We start from the raw sequence: 15,977 nt of genomic DNA on the forward strand, positions 1-15,977 counted from the left end.
GCCATTTATTCTGTGGAGACTAACAGTCCTGGGGTTAGGATGTAATAATCATTCTTCTGCTTTAAAAATGGTTCTCTTAACAAATAGCAGTAGCTCATTGCAATTTTCAGTTATACAAAATGACATATTTTCTATGTTACTATCAAAATATTCTGCATAACATTAATTTCTGTGCACTTATTAACATATGTACAGAACAGTGTTTTCCAATAGAAATCAGTATGCTCCTTGCTGATCCTCTTTGCCCTAGATTTACCAAAACCAAACCAGAAATTAATTGTGTTAATAGTATAAAATCTCAGGAGAGAGAAAGGATTGAAGGTTTATTTCCCAGCAGCAAATGAATAAAGGAACTCCTTCAAGTCAAAGTCTAGCCAAGACGGAATTTTAACCAACGGCGGTGAATCCAGGCAAGCCAGGAATATCACACATTTTCCCGATGCATTATGTTGAGTACACAGAAGCAGAGGAATGTAAACAGACAGAAGGCACATGAAAGGCCCCAATCCATTCTCCATCTGACGGAAGTGCGAGTTTCATAATTCTGTCATCAAGAGTCTTTTCATCATTTTCTCTCTCTCAAGTTCACGCCTCAGAGTCTCAGCACTGTGTAATTAATGCACAAACAGCCAATTATGGGAACAACAATAAGTCTCAGATTTCAATTTAAAATAATTAACATTTTCAAAATACCAAAGGAGGGGAAAAAAAGGTCAGACACAATTCAGTGAAAAAGCTGATAACTGATGGCTGATTCAAAAACAAGTATCGCCTGATATTTCTGATGAGCAAACAGAGACAAGAAGAAGGATATAAAAAGGTCCACATGGCAAAACAGTTTATAATTTTATCTAAAGGCTACTGATTTCAAAGGAGGCTGGACAAGGACTCTAAAAATGGAGCAGCTACAGCAAATGCCCTTATGATAGACTACTGTTACAGCCTTCTGCTCCTTGGTGTGATCTGATATTGGGGGATATCAATATACATATATATATCTATATAGATATTTAGCTATGCTGAATTTACTACAGTCCTGCACATATCAGGATGCCATAATCAGAGCCTGAGGTCCTTGCTCTCACCAAGAGCCCAGAGGATTTGTAACCCTGGGAATGTCCTGGTTTAGTGACTCAATTTCTGATACTGTTTACCACGCTGTTCTGAAAGTTATGTATCTCAGACTTATACCAAAGTTTGAAGATTTAAATGGCATTGCAGAAACCTTGCAGCCCATTTGTGGGCAAGCAGGGGTAGAATCACCCACTTGTGCATGAGACATCTTACAGAAGCTGAGTTCAGCACTACAGCTTCAGAATTAGTTTTTCACTGGAATGATAATTTTTTAGAAGAGTAAGCAATGTTGAATTAATGTGCAGGTGCAATTAACCAGCTGCAAAAAATAATTAACAACCAAAAATGGGAATCGACTGTGAATCCAAAAGCATAAAAGATTCATTCATTATGATGTTAAAGAAATACTTTTTTCTTCATAAGCCTTGAATTATTTGTGCTCCAGAAGTACTGACTATATCCACTGCTACATTTATATTCAGTAAATTATCAGCTTGAGAAGTTCAGTTTTGATTAAATTATAGAATAAGAAGCCAGCATGCAAAACCAGTAGGATGAAAGAATAGAAAACTGAAAAGAGTCTGTAAAAAGGTGCTAGAGCTTGTTGATTCTCTGAGAAATTACAAGACCACTGTAGCTTGACATTACTAAAATAGAAAAAAAGAAAAGAGAGGAACAAGAAAGAAAACCAATGCCTGTTTTTCATTTAGAAGAACAGACATTTCTCAAACTCAGGTTTCCCCCATGGACATCTAATTTCAAAAAACAAATTGTAACAGCAGTTATTAAAACAAAAGTTTTGTGGTTCAGACAAAATGACTTGCCTGTGGAAAAATCTGCACAACCCTCTTTCTCCAGGCCCTTGGTCACAGAAATGGTTCTCTCCTGGCTGCAGCAGTTAATTAAGGTAGGCTTTTCTTTATCTCAGAGCATGAGTATCAGTTACAGATATTTCTTTACATAACCCACCTATTCTGAAGTAGTGAAGCAAAAATCTTTCAGTATAAGAGAAAACGACAATTTATGGTAATTATGACAGAAAAAGGGAAATCAAGCTGATTCCTTTAATGCAGAAAACATCATAGTATTTCTGTGAAAGAACTGCACAGTACCTGTCTGCCAGCGAAATGGGCTTATGCGACGTATATACTGTCTGAACTGTTGGAGTAGGGATAGTCTCTGCCAGAGACCTCAGGACAGGTGATGGAGACACCAGCGTAATCTTAGGAGATGACTGCACCCCACAGCACTGTAATTTGCTGTCTGCAAATTCTGCCTACAAAAGAAACACATGTATAGGCACACACAGAAAGAAAAAATTGTAGATTAGCTTCTGCTGGTCTCGTCATCCCTCACTACCCAATTCATTGCCAAGCACACAGTAACAGCAACTAAGAATGAGAAAAAATTGGAGGCTGTGGCTATAACCTCTCAGTGCAGCCTCTGCAGAGGCTCCACAGCCACCTCTTTTGATGCCTGAGGGACCGGCCTGATTGCAACATGCGCTGAGTGAGGTGACACCTATGGGACTGGCAGCATTCAGGTAAAATCATGATCAGTTTGGAGAATGACACTTATCATTATTGTATTTTCCCTAAAAATTATGGAGAATGTTGACAACATGAGATTTCTGGAATATCCTTCAGGAATCCTATACAATTTGCTGGTGGGTCCTCTAAATACTCCGTGTTTTGTTAACAGCTGGGAATCTGGGTTTTTAGGATTAAGTTTCAAATTCTCCATCTCTTTCCCACTTTTGCTAACTGAAACATGCCTCAAGAGAATTATTCTTTTAGTATCCAATGAAAAGCAATGTTAAAGCAATATTGGAAGTGCAGATTTAAGACAAACAGCAAGCAACCATCTCCTGTCTTTTAGGTGAAGTATTTCAGCACAATAATACTGTAGCAAAGACAGGGCTATTTTTACAACCAGAGGGGGAGGATCCCTAAAAATCAAACAGCCTTGTCTTGCTTTTTGGTGTGGGCTATTTCTTATGCCAAAGCACAGCAGCTAGTGCCTGTGGTGCATGTCTGACCCTAACCTGGAAAGAATACAGAGCAACTGCAATTGTCAATGAGTCAAGATCATTAAAACACGCTCCTACCGGTATCTATAGCCTACCTTTCTTCCTTAGTGACTGTTTCTTCTGAACCTGGTTCAGAGTCTGAGGCAGGGAGGAGGAAAAGTCACCATCATAAGAAAGCAGCTATTTCAAGAGCAATATTTTTTTGGGTCTAATTATTTCTCAAATTCTGCAACCCTCTGCAAGTGATTCACAAACTTAGTTCAAATGGTGGGAAAACTATTTGAGCCCAGGAAAGACTGGTATGTGTTAGGTTTGCTTGCTTATTGTCACTTTTTAACAGGTTTAAACACATTTCTAATGATCCAAAATAACCTCTGAAGCAAAAGGAATTCCATTAATTCCACAAAATTAGTAAAATGGAAAAATGTAAAATCAACTAAAGAAACTCTCATGTGTGTAAGTAATCGCTAATAGGACCTGTTCAAAATTCTCAGTAATTCAACCATTAAAACTCAAACTTACAAACTGCAGGGTTATGAAACTTGGTGTCACTCATATGGGATCCCTGTGCTCTGAGGACTGCCATATGTTACCCTATGGCATGAGAAGAAGACATCACTCTGAAGCTGATGTAAATTCTGCCAGCCACACTGAAATTGGCAGAGTGATGACAAACTACACTTGCTGAAGAACTGCCTTGAGTCCCATAGTGTGTCTGCTCTGGATGATTATTTTGCAGTAGATATCCAAAGCATCTTTTTATACATATGTCTGATTGCACACTTAAGCCAAATATTTAACTGGTCTAAACAGATATAATTTCATTAACTTAAATCTATGTGGCTTACATGTGCCTGAGAAGATGGCCATCATGCCTGACATTTTTCTATGGAAATCTCTGAAATTCAGAGGGTTCCTGGGTTGAAGCTTATATTTAAACATCACAGGTAACCAAGTAATCTAATTTTTCATCTGATCAAATCAACACAACTTCATATACACCACCAAATTTGGAGCTATACACAAAAGGTAAAGCCTTCTAAAAGTCACTATACATAATCCTTTTCCTGCTCAATAACATTCCAATGTTTTCTTCCAAGAGGGGAGGAAAAAAAAAAGTGGAAGGTAAGGGGAAGCAAGGACAGAAAAAAAAAAAAAAAAAAAAAAAAGAAAACAATTACCAAACATTACCATCAGGGTCTGCATGTGACTGGAGACCAATCAGAGCTAGACCTGCCTGCAAGCCCTAGCAACCCTCCCCTTAGAGCTCCTGCCTGTGGTGTAGCTCTCTTCATGCCCTCAGCAGTGCCCCAGGATGATCTGAAATGCTGCAGTGGAGAGACACCTCCCTTTGGACTGGGACAGAGGGCTATGAAACACAGGACCAAAGCCACCTAACTCTCCTAATTGTTTTCCCATCTCTGTGCAGTCCCATGGGTAGCTGCTTGCTCACCACAGATATTTGTACATAACTCATAAAAGAAATATACAGGGTCACGTGATGGATCAGACGTCATTCAGTTTTTATTGCAATGGTATTTTAAATATTTGTGATCTCAGTTTTTCTCTCCACCCTGCCCAGGAAAATGGGAATCTATGGGGAGAAGATGGGATTTCAGAAAGATTAGTTTGAATTTTGCTTTGCTTCTTTTCTCCTGACAGAACATAACAAAAATTCAACATTTGAATTTGCCATGAAATAACCATTTTCTGCAATATGGAATTTTCTGTGGGTAAGTATATCAGTATACCTTCTGTTTGTATTTTAGACTTCTGACCTCCCAATTATGAAAATGTATGTTACATAGCCCTCCTAATTTTTTTTTTTTCATCCTAACTGTCAGAGATAAAAAAATAATATCTGACAATCAATACTAATTAGTGGGAAAGCTGTTTTGGGGTGCACATAATTTTGCTTAGGTAAAGGAGTACTGTGAAAGACACAAGCACTGTAACTTTGGGTTAGCTTTTATCACAACTTTATGGACTTGGCTGACATAATGAAACATTGATGTGATGTTCCTGTGTACTTTCAAAGGCACTTAATTAGAACTCAACTGTGGCACTTACACAGCTTGGGAAGGCTAACTCTGGCTTTAAAGTACCTATTTGGAGAAAAAACACATTTACATAAAAGCCCATGATCAGGTTTATTGTGAAACAAAAGCATCTTTCTTTAAATCATTAAATACAGACAGAACCTTCACATGACCCAACAGTGAATGAAGTAACTTATCTTGGATTATATGCCAGATATAGATTGCTGCAACCAGTAAAATTTAAGGTCAAAGTCTGAAATACTTCATTTTGCAAATGTAACTTTAAAATTATAAATCATTTTACATGGTGTTTATAAGCAGAGTGTTTCTTAAAGAGTAGTTAATTTTGTCATACTTTTTTGGTCATACTTTTTAGATAATGCCTCTGCCACCAAAGCAAGATTTTGAACATACTTACTTTTTAAATTGCCAGATAATTGTTTTCTGTTTGTACGTAGTTTACCTCACCAAAATCCCTAAGTCACATCTTCTGTGAATATTTAACAAGAATGAAGTTCAATATTGGATTCAAGTTCTTGGGTTAACATGAGAGTTTGTACAAGGATGCCATTGTAGTCATTCACACACCAACTACAATTCTTTAAAGTTCAGTTGTACATTCAATGAAAATCAGGGCTCTCTTTGTGATGGCACAGCAGGTGGTTTCAGGCAGGAGGCCATGCAATTGCTGGACAGAGGACTAAATCTTCCCGTTCCCTTAATGCTCCCTGTAAAGATGTTATGGAGCTTCACCAGTGTCCTCTACAGTCCTGAAATGAACAACATTTTGGGACTGACTTCATTAGTAGTGAACCTTGACCTTTAACTTTTAGTCCTCTGTCTATTAAGCAGCAATGTCTGAATGCAGGCAACATTTTGTATAATGGGAATATTTAACTGCTTCGTACTCTTAATTTCTGCTTGGAATTTATCTTTTTTTTAAATTTTTTGAGGACTGCTTCGTGCATAGATTTCTGACACTTTAAAAAATAAGTTGGAATTGTGTTAAAACACAGTTTTTTATTTGCACATTCTACTTACAGAAAACTGTGGTACTGTTGTAAAGGGATCGAAAAAAGGATTAGATGTATCAGCAGGGAATGTCTTTATCTTTAAAAAAGATAAAGAAAAAGATGTTACTTTCAGAGCATAAAAATGCAAAAGAAAAAAAAAAAAAGCAGCAAAGCATTGCAACTACAGTGACATATCCAACAAATCAGAGCAGTTCAGCAGTGCTTGGACCAGACCCAAAAAAGACCCTTCCAAAAATGCATACAGAAACCTGATGATGAATAGTCAAAGCATAAATATGAAAACTTGATAAATTAATTTTACCATGTAATTAAATATCTTGAGCAAATACAGAGCTGGTTGCATACAATATATCTTCCAATTCTGTCACCAGAATTATTGTGTGATTCTTTCAGCCAGCACTACATTTTAAGATATGCAACATGAAGTGCAGGAGCAAATTTTGCTGTACAGGAACTTTGGCTAAAGAACTTGTCCTTTAAATATTTTAGACTTCCAAATTTTCACTTACACTGTTGCTACCAAAGACAAACAATCACCCAAGGTGGGATCAAAAGAAAATCATATATTAAAAAACCATGGAGACAGCTGTTTGTTTCAGGCAGCTAGGATGCCCTGTGTTGAGTAGAGGGCTGTGGACCCAAGATGACCCTTGGAGGGTTTTTGAAATGTGCATGGAAACAAAGAGGAGCGAGACCAACATATCCATGCGCCAAGAGGGCTTGGTTCATGAGGATATAGTCACTGGTGTGACCAGACCCTGCTGGAAGTCACATCTGCCCTTAACGTAGCTTTAAACATTAGCTGAAATTAAAAATATATTAAAAGCAGCAACAATTTCTGTCCCACTTTATTGTGGATGCTGTTTCTCATTATTTTCCTTTTTAGAATGCAGACATTATTATTCATTTATTCAGAGATGACAAAATAGCACATAAACATTTGAATTTGAACTGCACTTCATGCTTTCCTTTTGGAAAATTACATTTGTCACTGTAAAGGTGTGTTTTTCACTTTATTACAGAAACTGCTGTGCATTGCTTTTGTTATGCATGTATTCAATCATAATTTACTAACTACAGCTATACAACTGTTGTCTAATAATGAGGAAAGCTACCTTAAGGGCCCTGAGCCCCTGTAGGCCAAAGAAAAACCTGGAATTATGACATCAAATATAATTAAGTAAATGTACAGTGTTTATTTTGCAAATAAAATAGCAGAAACATATTGGCTTATAAGGGCACCAAGGGAAATTAACAGCTGTCTTTGGGCTTCCTTCTGCAAACATGTGGAATTAAGCTTAGCATTAATTGTCAGGCTTCTTACACACGAGGAGTATGGATAACAAAGATACGTCAAGCATGTAAATGACTTTTTAACAGAGTAAAGGTGTTTGTAAATCAATTACACAGGCACAAATGAGCTAACAACACTGAGAAGGAGAAATAATTTCAAATTACAATTTTCTATGCAAACTTATTAAAGGAAGTTTCACAGTCCTTTTACAGTCCTATATTCATGTCTGTTAGCAAAGTGTATGTATGTCTGCTGTATTGCTGATTGAACCTAGCTCATTAGACTGACACAGTATAGCTCCTCACAAGTTTGTTATTTTACATTATACCCAGAGCCAAATCTGGACAGCTATAGCATATCTCACTCTTTTGAGAGACAGCAAATACCCATGAGCCCAGGCTGACATTCTGAGGTTATGAAGGGTTTATAATATGATGTTACAGTACAAAGTACAAGTATACTCAGTTACAAATAAAATCTTTGAACCAAAGACAAACAGGGATGGGAATCTGGTTGCTCATGTGCCACATGAGTTTGATATCCCACAGCTAAAATCTCTCCAATTTTGCCAGTTAGTCTCATTACAGAAATGAAGCATGGTTACTGAACACAGGAAAGAAAAATTATGCAGAATAAGGAGACTCCACTGAGATTTGGGAGCAGACGCACATAACAGGAATCAGCCTGATCACATGCTGTGACCCACAGCCATGCAGAATGCCCTCTTGCAAAACCAGCAATCTGTGGATGTGTGTGAGGCCAGCCTATGCATCAAAACAGGGCAAGAAATGGCCAATCTGGTTTAGTTATCAGTGGGAGTCTGTCTCTCAGGGAACTGTGCTATTTTAATCTTGAGAATAGGAAAATGTTGACAAATGAAAGGCTCATTGGATTATGAACCCTTCAATTTCTGGTCTTTTAAACAAAGTGGAAAGAGAAATTAGGGAACAGAGGGGGAAAACCCATACCTGTGTTCAATTTAAGAGTGACAAACAAACCACCCTGCTTAGCCTTTAGTATTTACTCTTCCCCCCATATTTTTTTGCCTCTGAGAACAGACCACTGTTACTCAAAAGGCACAACAGAGTTTATTGGTTTGGCTCAGGCCTTGATTAAATTATTGCTGCCAGCTTCCATAGGCAAGGCAGAGAGACAACACTGTTGTTGCCTCTTCAACACTGGCAAGAAGTTCTTATCTATTAATGGCTTGGCTCTTCCGAGTAGGAAGCTGGTACAATATCCTAATCCAAACAATAGCAGAAAAAAACCATATTCAAGAATATTGTTCAGACAGAGGATATGCAGGAAGGGGAGATGACAGTGTGGAAAGCATCACTTTGAAAATTGGTTTATGTGAAACTTGATTTGGAAATTTGAAAGGTCTCTTCAGCCAGGAATATTACTTAGATTACTTTGACCTAACTGTCCTGCATGTTTACCATGGCCAGCAGTAGCAGTTGCCAGGACTTGGAAGGGGGAAGAAAATTCCCACTCCACCACACAAGGAAAGCAGCATCATGGGTGAGTCTCTTCCTTACCCTTGCATTGGAGTTGAGTTTATTGCATGAAGTCAAAAATCTCAGAGTAGCTCAGAAAGAAAAACAACTCCCTGAGCAGAACCTAAATGTTATGCCTTCCCCACACAGCCTCTCTCCCTGTCCTAGGTGGAAGACATACCATACCTTTAAATATCTCAACTCACAGGGAAGAAGCAGACTCTTAACTTTTCCAGGGTGCTTTCTTCTCCCTGTCATGGCAGCATCAGTTGAAAGATGCCACCTGGGAACTGAGAACAGGAGAAAGGAAGAGCCAACTCTACCACCTACTTCAAAGCTGCAGTTCCTCCAGCATCTGGAGACTCTCAGCAGCTTCCAGGCTTTACCTGGGATGGCACACACAAAGGGAAAAGGAGAGGGAAGAGGAAGTGGGCAGTTCCATGGGCAGGTTGATCTCGTGAAGCTGAACTCTAGCTGCTCAGAGAAGTGAAACACAGTAGCTGTCAGTGCATGGATTGCCTATAGACCAGAGTGAGGTTTGCTGTCTGCTTTGGTATGAAGCAAAACAAGTAACATCTTAAAGTCTACAGCTGGGCACAATTCCTGTCCTGGCAGATGGAACAGCAATCTCTCCCACATTACTCAGATAGGCATTTTCTGGTACAGTCAGGCTCTTCCACGAGAGCAAAAGGGACTAACTGGTGTCACAGGGGCTACAGAAATAGCATGAGCAACAAGGGTTTAGAGCTGTGCTCTCCTTAACAGCACAGACAGGCTTTTAAGTACAGAACTTGACTTCAAGCACACTTGCTCTCTCTCCAGGAGTGCCAAGAGTCTTGCAGCCAAAGTCACAGCCATAAGACAACCTCTTAGGCAGGCCCCATGAGTAACTGTCAGGTGGCAGGGCCATGGCATGAAAGGGGAGGGAAGAAGGCTGGCATTCCAGCAGCATCTCACATGCTGAGGGCTTGTTTCATAACCTGAAATGCCCCTTGCTTGAAAGGTCAGGGAGCAGTACCATAGCAGAACTACCTTGGACAAGTAGCTCCTTGTCTGGAATATTTAGCTTGGCAAGTTGAGAATTTACTAAGCTTAAAAGAACAGTTGACTCTCAAAAAAAAAAAAAAAAAGAAAAAAGAAGAAAAGAATAATAAAGGATTGGCATAGTCTCAAGAGAAGTCCAATGGTTGAGCAATCTTTAAGGTGAAAAATCTGAAAACCAGTCAGATATAACAGTCACATCGATTTTCATGGGGAAAAAAAAGCAAAAATTTATTCCTTTTTATTTTATGCTAGTACTTTAAGATTCTTATTGCATTATTGCTGTCCATTGGAGTGGATTCCTCCAATATTTTGGAGGAATCTTTGCCACAGCGAGAAAGAATTAACACATTGATTTTCCTTGACATTTATATAGCAAGGGAGAATGAAGAAGTGTGAAGGAAGAAAAAGGACAAGAATCTTCCCCTTTTCTTTGCATTTGTGCAAAGAATTCTTCTGGATGAAATTTCAAATCTCAGTAAAAACAATCGCACATTCCTGAAACACTTTTTAGATGAGTTAGGAGGAAAAAAAAATGTAACTTTCTCATATAACCAAATGAAAGTGGAAGGCGATAAAGAAAGAGTACTTTTGTTGAGTTTATTGATATAAAATCAGCTATTTTGGTATTTCTATCAAAAGGGAATATTACTAATGTCCTTGCTTTGGCAAAAAATGCTACTTCTGGGAGAAGAGGGCTTAATTTGGATATGTTCCCTTGCCCTTGGAATATCACTGCCCTGGCACAATTATCCTTCCACCAAGGTCCAGAAACATTTTCTGCTGCTTACAGTTTGCTTCACTGCCATCCCCTGCATCTTGACTTGGAGGCATTTGTAACATTATGGTGAGGATGTGTGATCTCAGTTGGCTTGCACTGTCACTTTATACACTGACCAGATGGAAGACAGACTTTAGGCTAGACTCTTCACTGGATTCCCATGCAGTACAGCAAGAAGAGGCAGAGCTGCTAACACCTGAAGCAGTGCCATAAATAAGGCCCTCAGGATACACATAGAGCCAGAGGAATATTCTGTCATGCTTTATTTCAAAATACACAATGTAAGTTGAATACCATCATATCTATACAGCACAGAGACTTGTTTCTACTCATCAAATTAGAAAGGGACATCGGCTGAGATGTCTGGAGGATATTGCAATAGCATTTCCCTGTCCTAACATGTGACATGACTAAAAAATACCAGTTAACCATTAGACCTGGTTTCCAAAACCATTGTGAAGATTCCAGGCTCTGTATTTTTCAGTAAAGCTCCTTGCCTGATGTCATACCATTTCAGTGGCTGAAACGAATACTGAGCCAGAAAATGTAAAAACTCAAAGAGTTTCTGGTATTTTTTACCATGCAATATCTACAGGGACAAACAAATTCTTTTGAGTGGGAGCAGTTTCAGGCTCAAATGATCCAACACTCAGATTATGTCAACCCCAGTTCGTGTCCTTCTCATGTGGCAACATAACCAGCAAGACAGGTAGGCATAATCACTGCCAGGATGCACAGGGAGAAAAATAGACCAAAATAGTGCAGCAAACTTGCAACAGGACAGAAACAAAAATCAGCAATATTATTGACTAATTAGTCTTGGAAAAAGCTGTGTGAACTTAATGCCCTGATGAACCATATTTAGTGCAAATCCCACACATGTTGCATCACAGGCCACCTTCTTCTCATGGGATGCAGGATTTTTTTGAATTCATATCCAGGTGTTGGTGAGAGCAGACAGATTTTGTTCACACTCATTAAAGAGGGCATTTCTGCAGAAATGTACTATTGAAAACACCCTAAAGCACCAAATGAGAAGTTTCTTAAGAGGATGGGTTTCTGCACAAGCCACTAAGCCAGGGAGGAAGAAACTACATGTTCAGAACCTCCCTGCCCTGTCACTCTCTCTGAAGAGACAACATTGGAAAATCTCCTTCATAGTACCATCTGGTATTTGGGTCTCCCTTATCTTGCAAAAAACTAGGGGAGTCTGGAGATCAAGGAAATACTTCCAAGAATATTCTTTGATTCCCGAGAACCACATAAGTGCATCCAAGTCTTTGACTCATCTGATTTGGTGTGAGTTTCCACAGGACCACTGTACTGCAGTACAGAGTCCCGATTCCCACAGGTACCGTTTCATTCTTTCTGGTAAACTGAAAAAGCTCCACTTTGAAAGCTCCATGTTCATCCCACAGTATCTTTGATGAGACAAGTTCTCTTGGGGCCCCCTGAAATGGTGAGCTTGCTGCTCCTCTGCTCACTGATGTACACCAGCCCTTCTTTGGACCTTGCTGCAGGCTGAGTCCTCTTGCCCTGGAACATGACCTGGCAGCATACACCACCTTTTTGATGTCTCACCAGCAGCTTGTATTTTCCTCTCCATCAGGTATTTTCCTCCCTCTTAGAGGGATACTGTGCAATCCTTCCTAACATAGAGGCATTGTCAGGAGGTGGCTATGTAGCTCCTTGACTGTGCTCCAGTGACTTCGGTCTCCCAAATGGATGTCAAGGGAGTTCATAGGAGTAGAACATGTAGAAGGTTCTGTCTCTGCTAAAGCTTGGATTTGCTGCAGTTCTAGATTTTCACAGATACTTCTTGCATAATAGTTTGTGGCTGCAGTATAAACTATACACTATTTGCAAGCAGGTCTACGTAAATCACAGTGGTTAAGATGCCCTGGATATAAGCCTGAATCTTCATGTCAGCTTCTGTAACAATTTACAAGGACAGCCCAACAAATTTTGTTGGTGCTAGTATATTTTTTATGCTACCTTTAGGGATCAAGTACCCTAGATTTTCACTCTAAGGACTGTAATTATGGGTTGCTAGCAAAGGGACTTCAGAGGTATTGGGAGAACATGAGGGACGACAGTAATAGTGTTACTAAATCAGTCCAGCATCTCTACAGCACATTGGAAGAAAATGCATGTCCTGGATCATTTTTAAGACATAACTTTGCCTTGTGAATATTTTTGAGAAGACATTCTTCAAAAGGATACAGAATAAGAACAATTCAGATGTGACAAAACAAGACAGTGTCCATTATCTCACAGTCTTCAGGATTTTCAGGATTCTTTCGCTGGTGCTGTGAAGGTGAGCAAGCTTAAGCAGAACATAATCACAGAATGGGTTGTCAGCCCAGTCACCATCCCCTGAGGAAAACGTGGCAAGGTAAAATGATGTAACAGTCTTGGTGGGTTGGCTAAAATGCAGACTAAAGATTTGCTTGGTCTTTGTTTAAAACACAGAAATTAAACAAACAGAAAGCAGTAGGTACCCACTGTATATGGTTGCTCTCCAACAGATGCTGCATTACTTGCATTTCTGGGACAGCTAATGCAAAGTTACCTTTCTTGTCCCTTGGCTTTTACCAATGAAATCAACGGTGATCCAGTGGTTGGTGCCTACACCATGTGCACAGCTAACAAAATCAAGTGGCATCTCGGCAGATGGAGGCTGTTTTCACAGAAGAAAGTCACTAAAGATGGATAACATTAAGAGGAGGAAATGAGTGTTGTGATTCCTGCCAGTGGAGAGTGCCCCAGGTAAGACATATAGTTCCCAGTTTCACTGCTAGCAAGCAGACTGTATTTTGTACCGGATGGAAAAACTCACCCCTTACCACACTTGATTATTTCCAAGTATAGACACTGATGGCTCATCACCCAATAACTATTAGTTCACCAAGACTTATTAACATGGAGTCTTCAAACCCAGGAACATTCCCACAAAGGCTGATTAATAACCATGTAACACACCTGCCCTTTTTTAGAACCCTCAGGATCACATTCCTGTCTTGAAAAGTTATGACACATTGGCACAAACAGTGTACTGCTCGACCTTAGTCCAACAGAAACAAATAGTTTGTCTCTCAAGTGTAATCAGTCTCTACTTGTGTAAGAGCAAAAGCTGGCTGAAAGTCCTCAAGTGTCTAGAAACTCAACCCATCACAGTCTCCTTGAATGTCAGGATAGTAAGAAATACTTTGCACCAATTTTCTGTCCTATTTTTCTGGGCTATTGAGCTCTGATAAAATCCCCGGGAGTTTATACAGTTCATTATTATAAAGGAAAAGAATAGCACAGGTAGATTAAAGTCAGTGGAGCTGCAGAAAAAATGTTAAAATTACAAACTGGTGCACTATTTATAAATCTATACAGAAGAACACTTGAGTGTATTTTCAACTTCAGCATGTGACCAGTCCCAGGGACTACCTCAGCCTTAATCTGTGCATGTGCCTACAAATTTTGGTGACCTCTCACAAGTTATGATCTCAAGTACACATAAGAGTCCTGACTGCTGTGCTGTGCTGCAACTGCCTCGCTACTCTAAATGTCTACACTGAATTAAGCTTCTATAAGACAATAATAATTTCCCATCATAATATGTCACCTTTTTCAACCTGCATCAAGGAAGTAGAGCATTGCTTCTTTAAATGTAGTGGATATAAAACTATTTGATCCTATCAACTCCAGCTGGAGTAGAAGCTGAAAGTCTATAAGAAGCAATGTGTTGCTTGGTTTAAGATTCATGCATGAACAAATTCAATCCCATATCTAGTAAATGTTTTGTGATAAATTTTATAAATAAAAACCTATTTATTCATAACCTCATTCCCTTGACTATGAATCATTCGTATTGCCAGCCATCAAGCATTAAATAAACACAAAGATTCTGTCTTGACTGCAAGTAAAATCTAGTTGTGTTCGAACACAAGAGCTCATTAGGCATATACAGATTCAAACACCTGCATTGTAACACTATGCCAATTCAGTGCCGTGAAACATATCAGATGCCTCTGTGTCTGAGGGATATTACCCTAAAAGCCAGTCTCCCAGTCTGAGACACTGCACTCAGATATGTCCCAGGCTAAAGAGATTAGTCCCAGCCAAGGGATAATACAAATCAATTAGGGCTATTAGCACATAACTCACTCTTGCCCATCCTTAATTACAAAAGAAATATCTCCTTTGGACCAAGAGCACAAGTATAGAACTCTTCTGCTTGGCCCAGGAATGACAGCAGTTTCAGTGCCAGAAGGCCGTTCTCATTTGAGCAGAGCTCTGATTCCCCCTATTTTGTTTATTGAGCAAAGGATTGGGAAGATCCATTATTAAAGACATCTCTGTGAAGGCAACTGAAGAGCATTATAATGTTGCAGGGAGCAGGAAAAGTAAAATGGAAATGAGAGAGAGGCCAGACAATGACAGTCCTCTCCCCAGAGATCTGCTTGTGGCACCTCTTCAAGGGAAGAAATATACTGTGAATAAAATGTTATAGGCAGATCCTGGTCCTCAGTCACCAACTTCCTGTCCATCCCAACAGGAGCTCACAGCCCCCAAACTGGGGCTGAACATTTCCTGTAAGGCATGTTTCCAACACCACTGCCTCAAAGACCCCTTCCCACCACCATGTGGTGATGGAGGAGGTGAAAACACTGTTGTCTGGCAACTCTGCTGATGTTGTGGTCCCTGGGAAGATTACAGTTTACTCTTGCAGTTCAGAAAAATCCTGAAGTCTTCTGAAATGTAAGAGGAGCAAAAACTGGTCCAGTCAACTTCATAATTTGGAAATGATGAGGGGGCTTACAGTGTTTACTTTTAAATTTCTTCCCAAGAGCCCTGGGATAGCTGCAGGCTAAGACCCAGGATACTCTCTTTTCTTGGGGGAGGGTAAGAGCAGGGTGTCGTTCTGATTTGTTGTTGGGCTTTTGGTTTTTGGATTGGTTTTGGGATTTCTTTTGCAATCTCATGCCTGGAGCTTTTTGAGTGTGCCGCCTATGAGCTTGGGAACTAACTGTTCCTGGAGCACAAATATGCTCAACTTGAGCCACACTACAGATGTACAGAAAAGCCTTTATCCAAACTGCCTCACCACCCTGCTCATGGTGAGGAAGAAAAGAGAAAGCACAGTTTCTTCAACCCTTTCTCCAAACCAGTAGCAGCAAGACAGGAGAAGGCCAAAA

At 39.6% G+C, this 15,977-nt stretch overlaps 1 protein-coding gene across 1 annotated transcript in view; it reads right to left on the reverse strand.

The window, feature by feature from the left end:
- Positions 1 to 529: 529 nt before the first annotated feature.
- Positions 530 to 15,977, reverse strand: part of EPB41L4B (erythrocyte membrane protein band 4.1 like 4B) — a 164,714-nt gene continuing 149,266 nt past the window's right edge. Inside the window, exons 23-25 of the mRNA XM_030943783.1 lie at positions 6,184 to 6,252; positions 2,187 to 2,350; positions 530 to 606 (exon numbers count right to left, since the gene is read on the reverse strand). Coding sequence (XP_030799643.1) covers positions 537 to 606; positions 2,187 to 2,350; positions 6,184 to 6,252 — 303 coding nt within the window. The 3' untranslated portion in view covers positions 530 to 536. The remainder of the gene's footprint in view (positions 607 to 2,186; positions 2,351 to 6,183; positions 6,253 to 15,977) is intronic.

Source organism: Camarhynchus parvulus, chromosome 2, assembly GCF_901933205.1.
Source record: "Camarhynchus parvulus chromosome 2, STF_HiC, whole genome shotgun sequence".
NCBI lineage: Eukaryota > Metazoa > Chordata > Aves > Passeriformes > Thraupidae > Camarhynchus > Camarhynchus parvulus.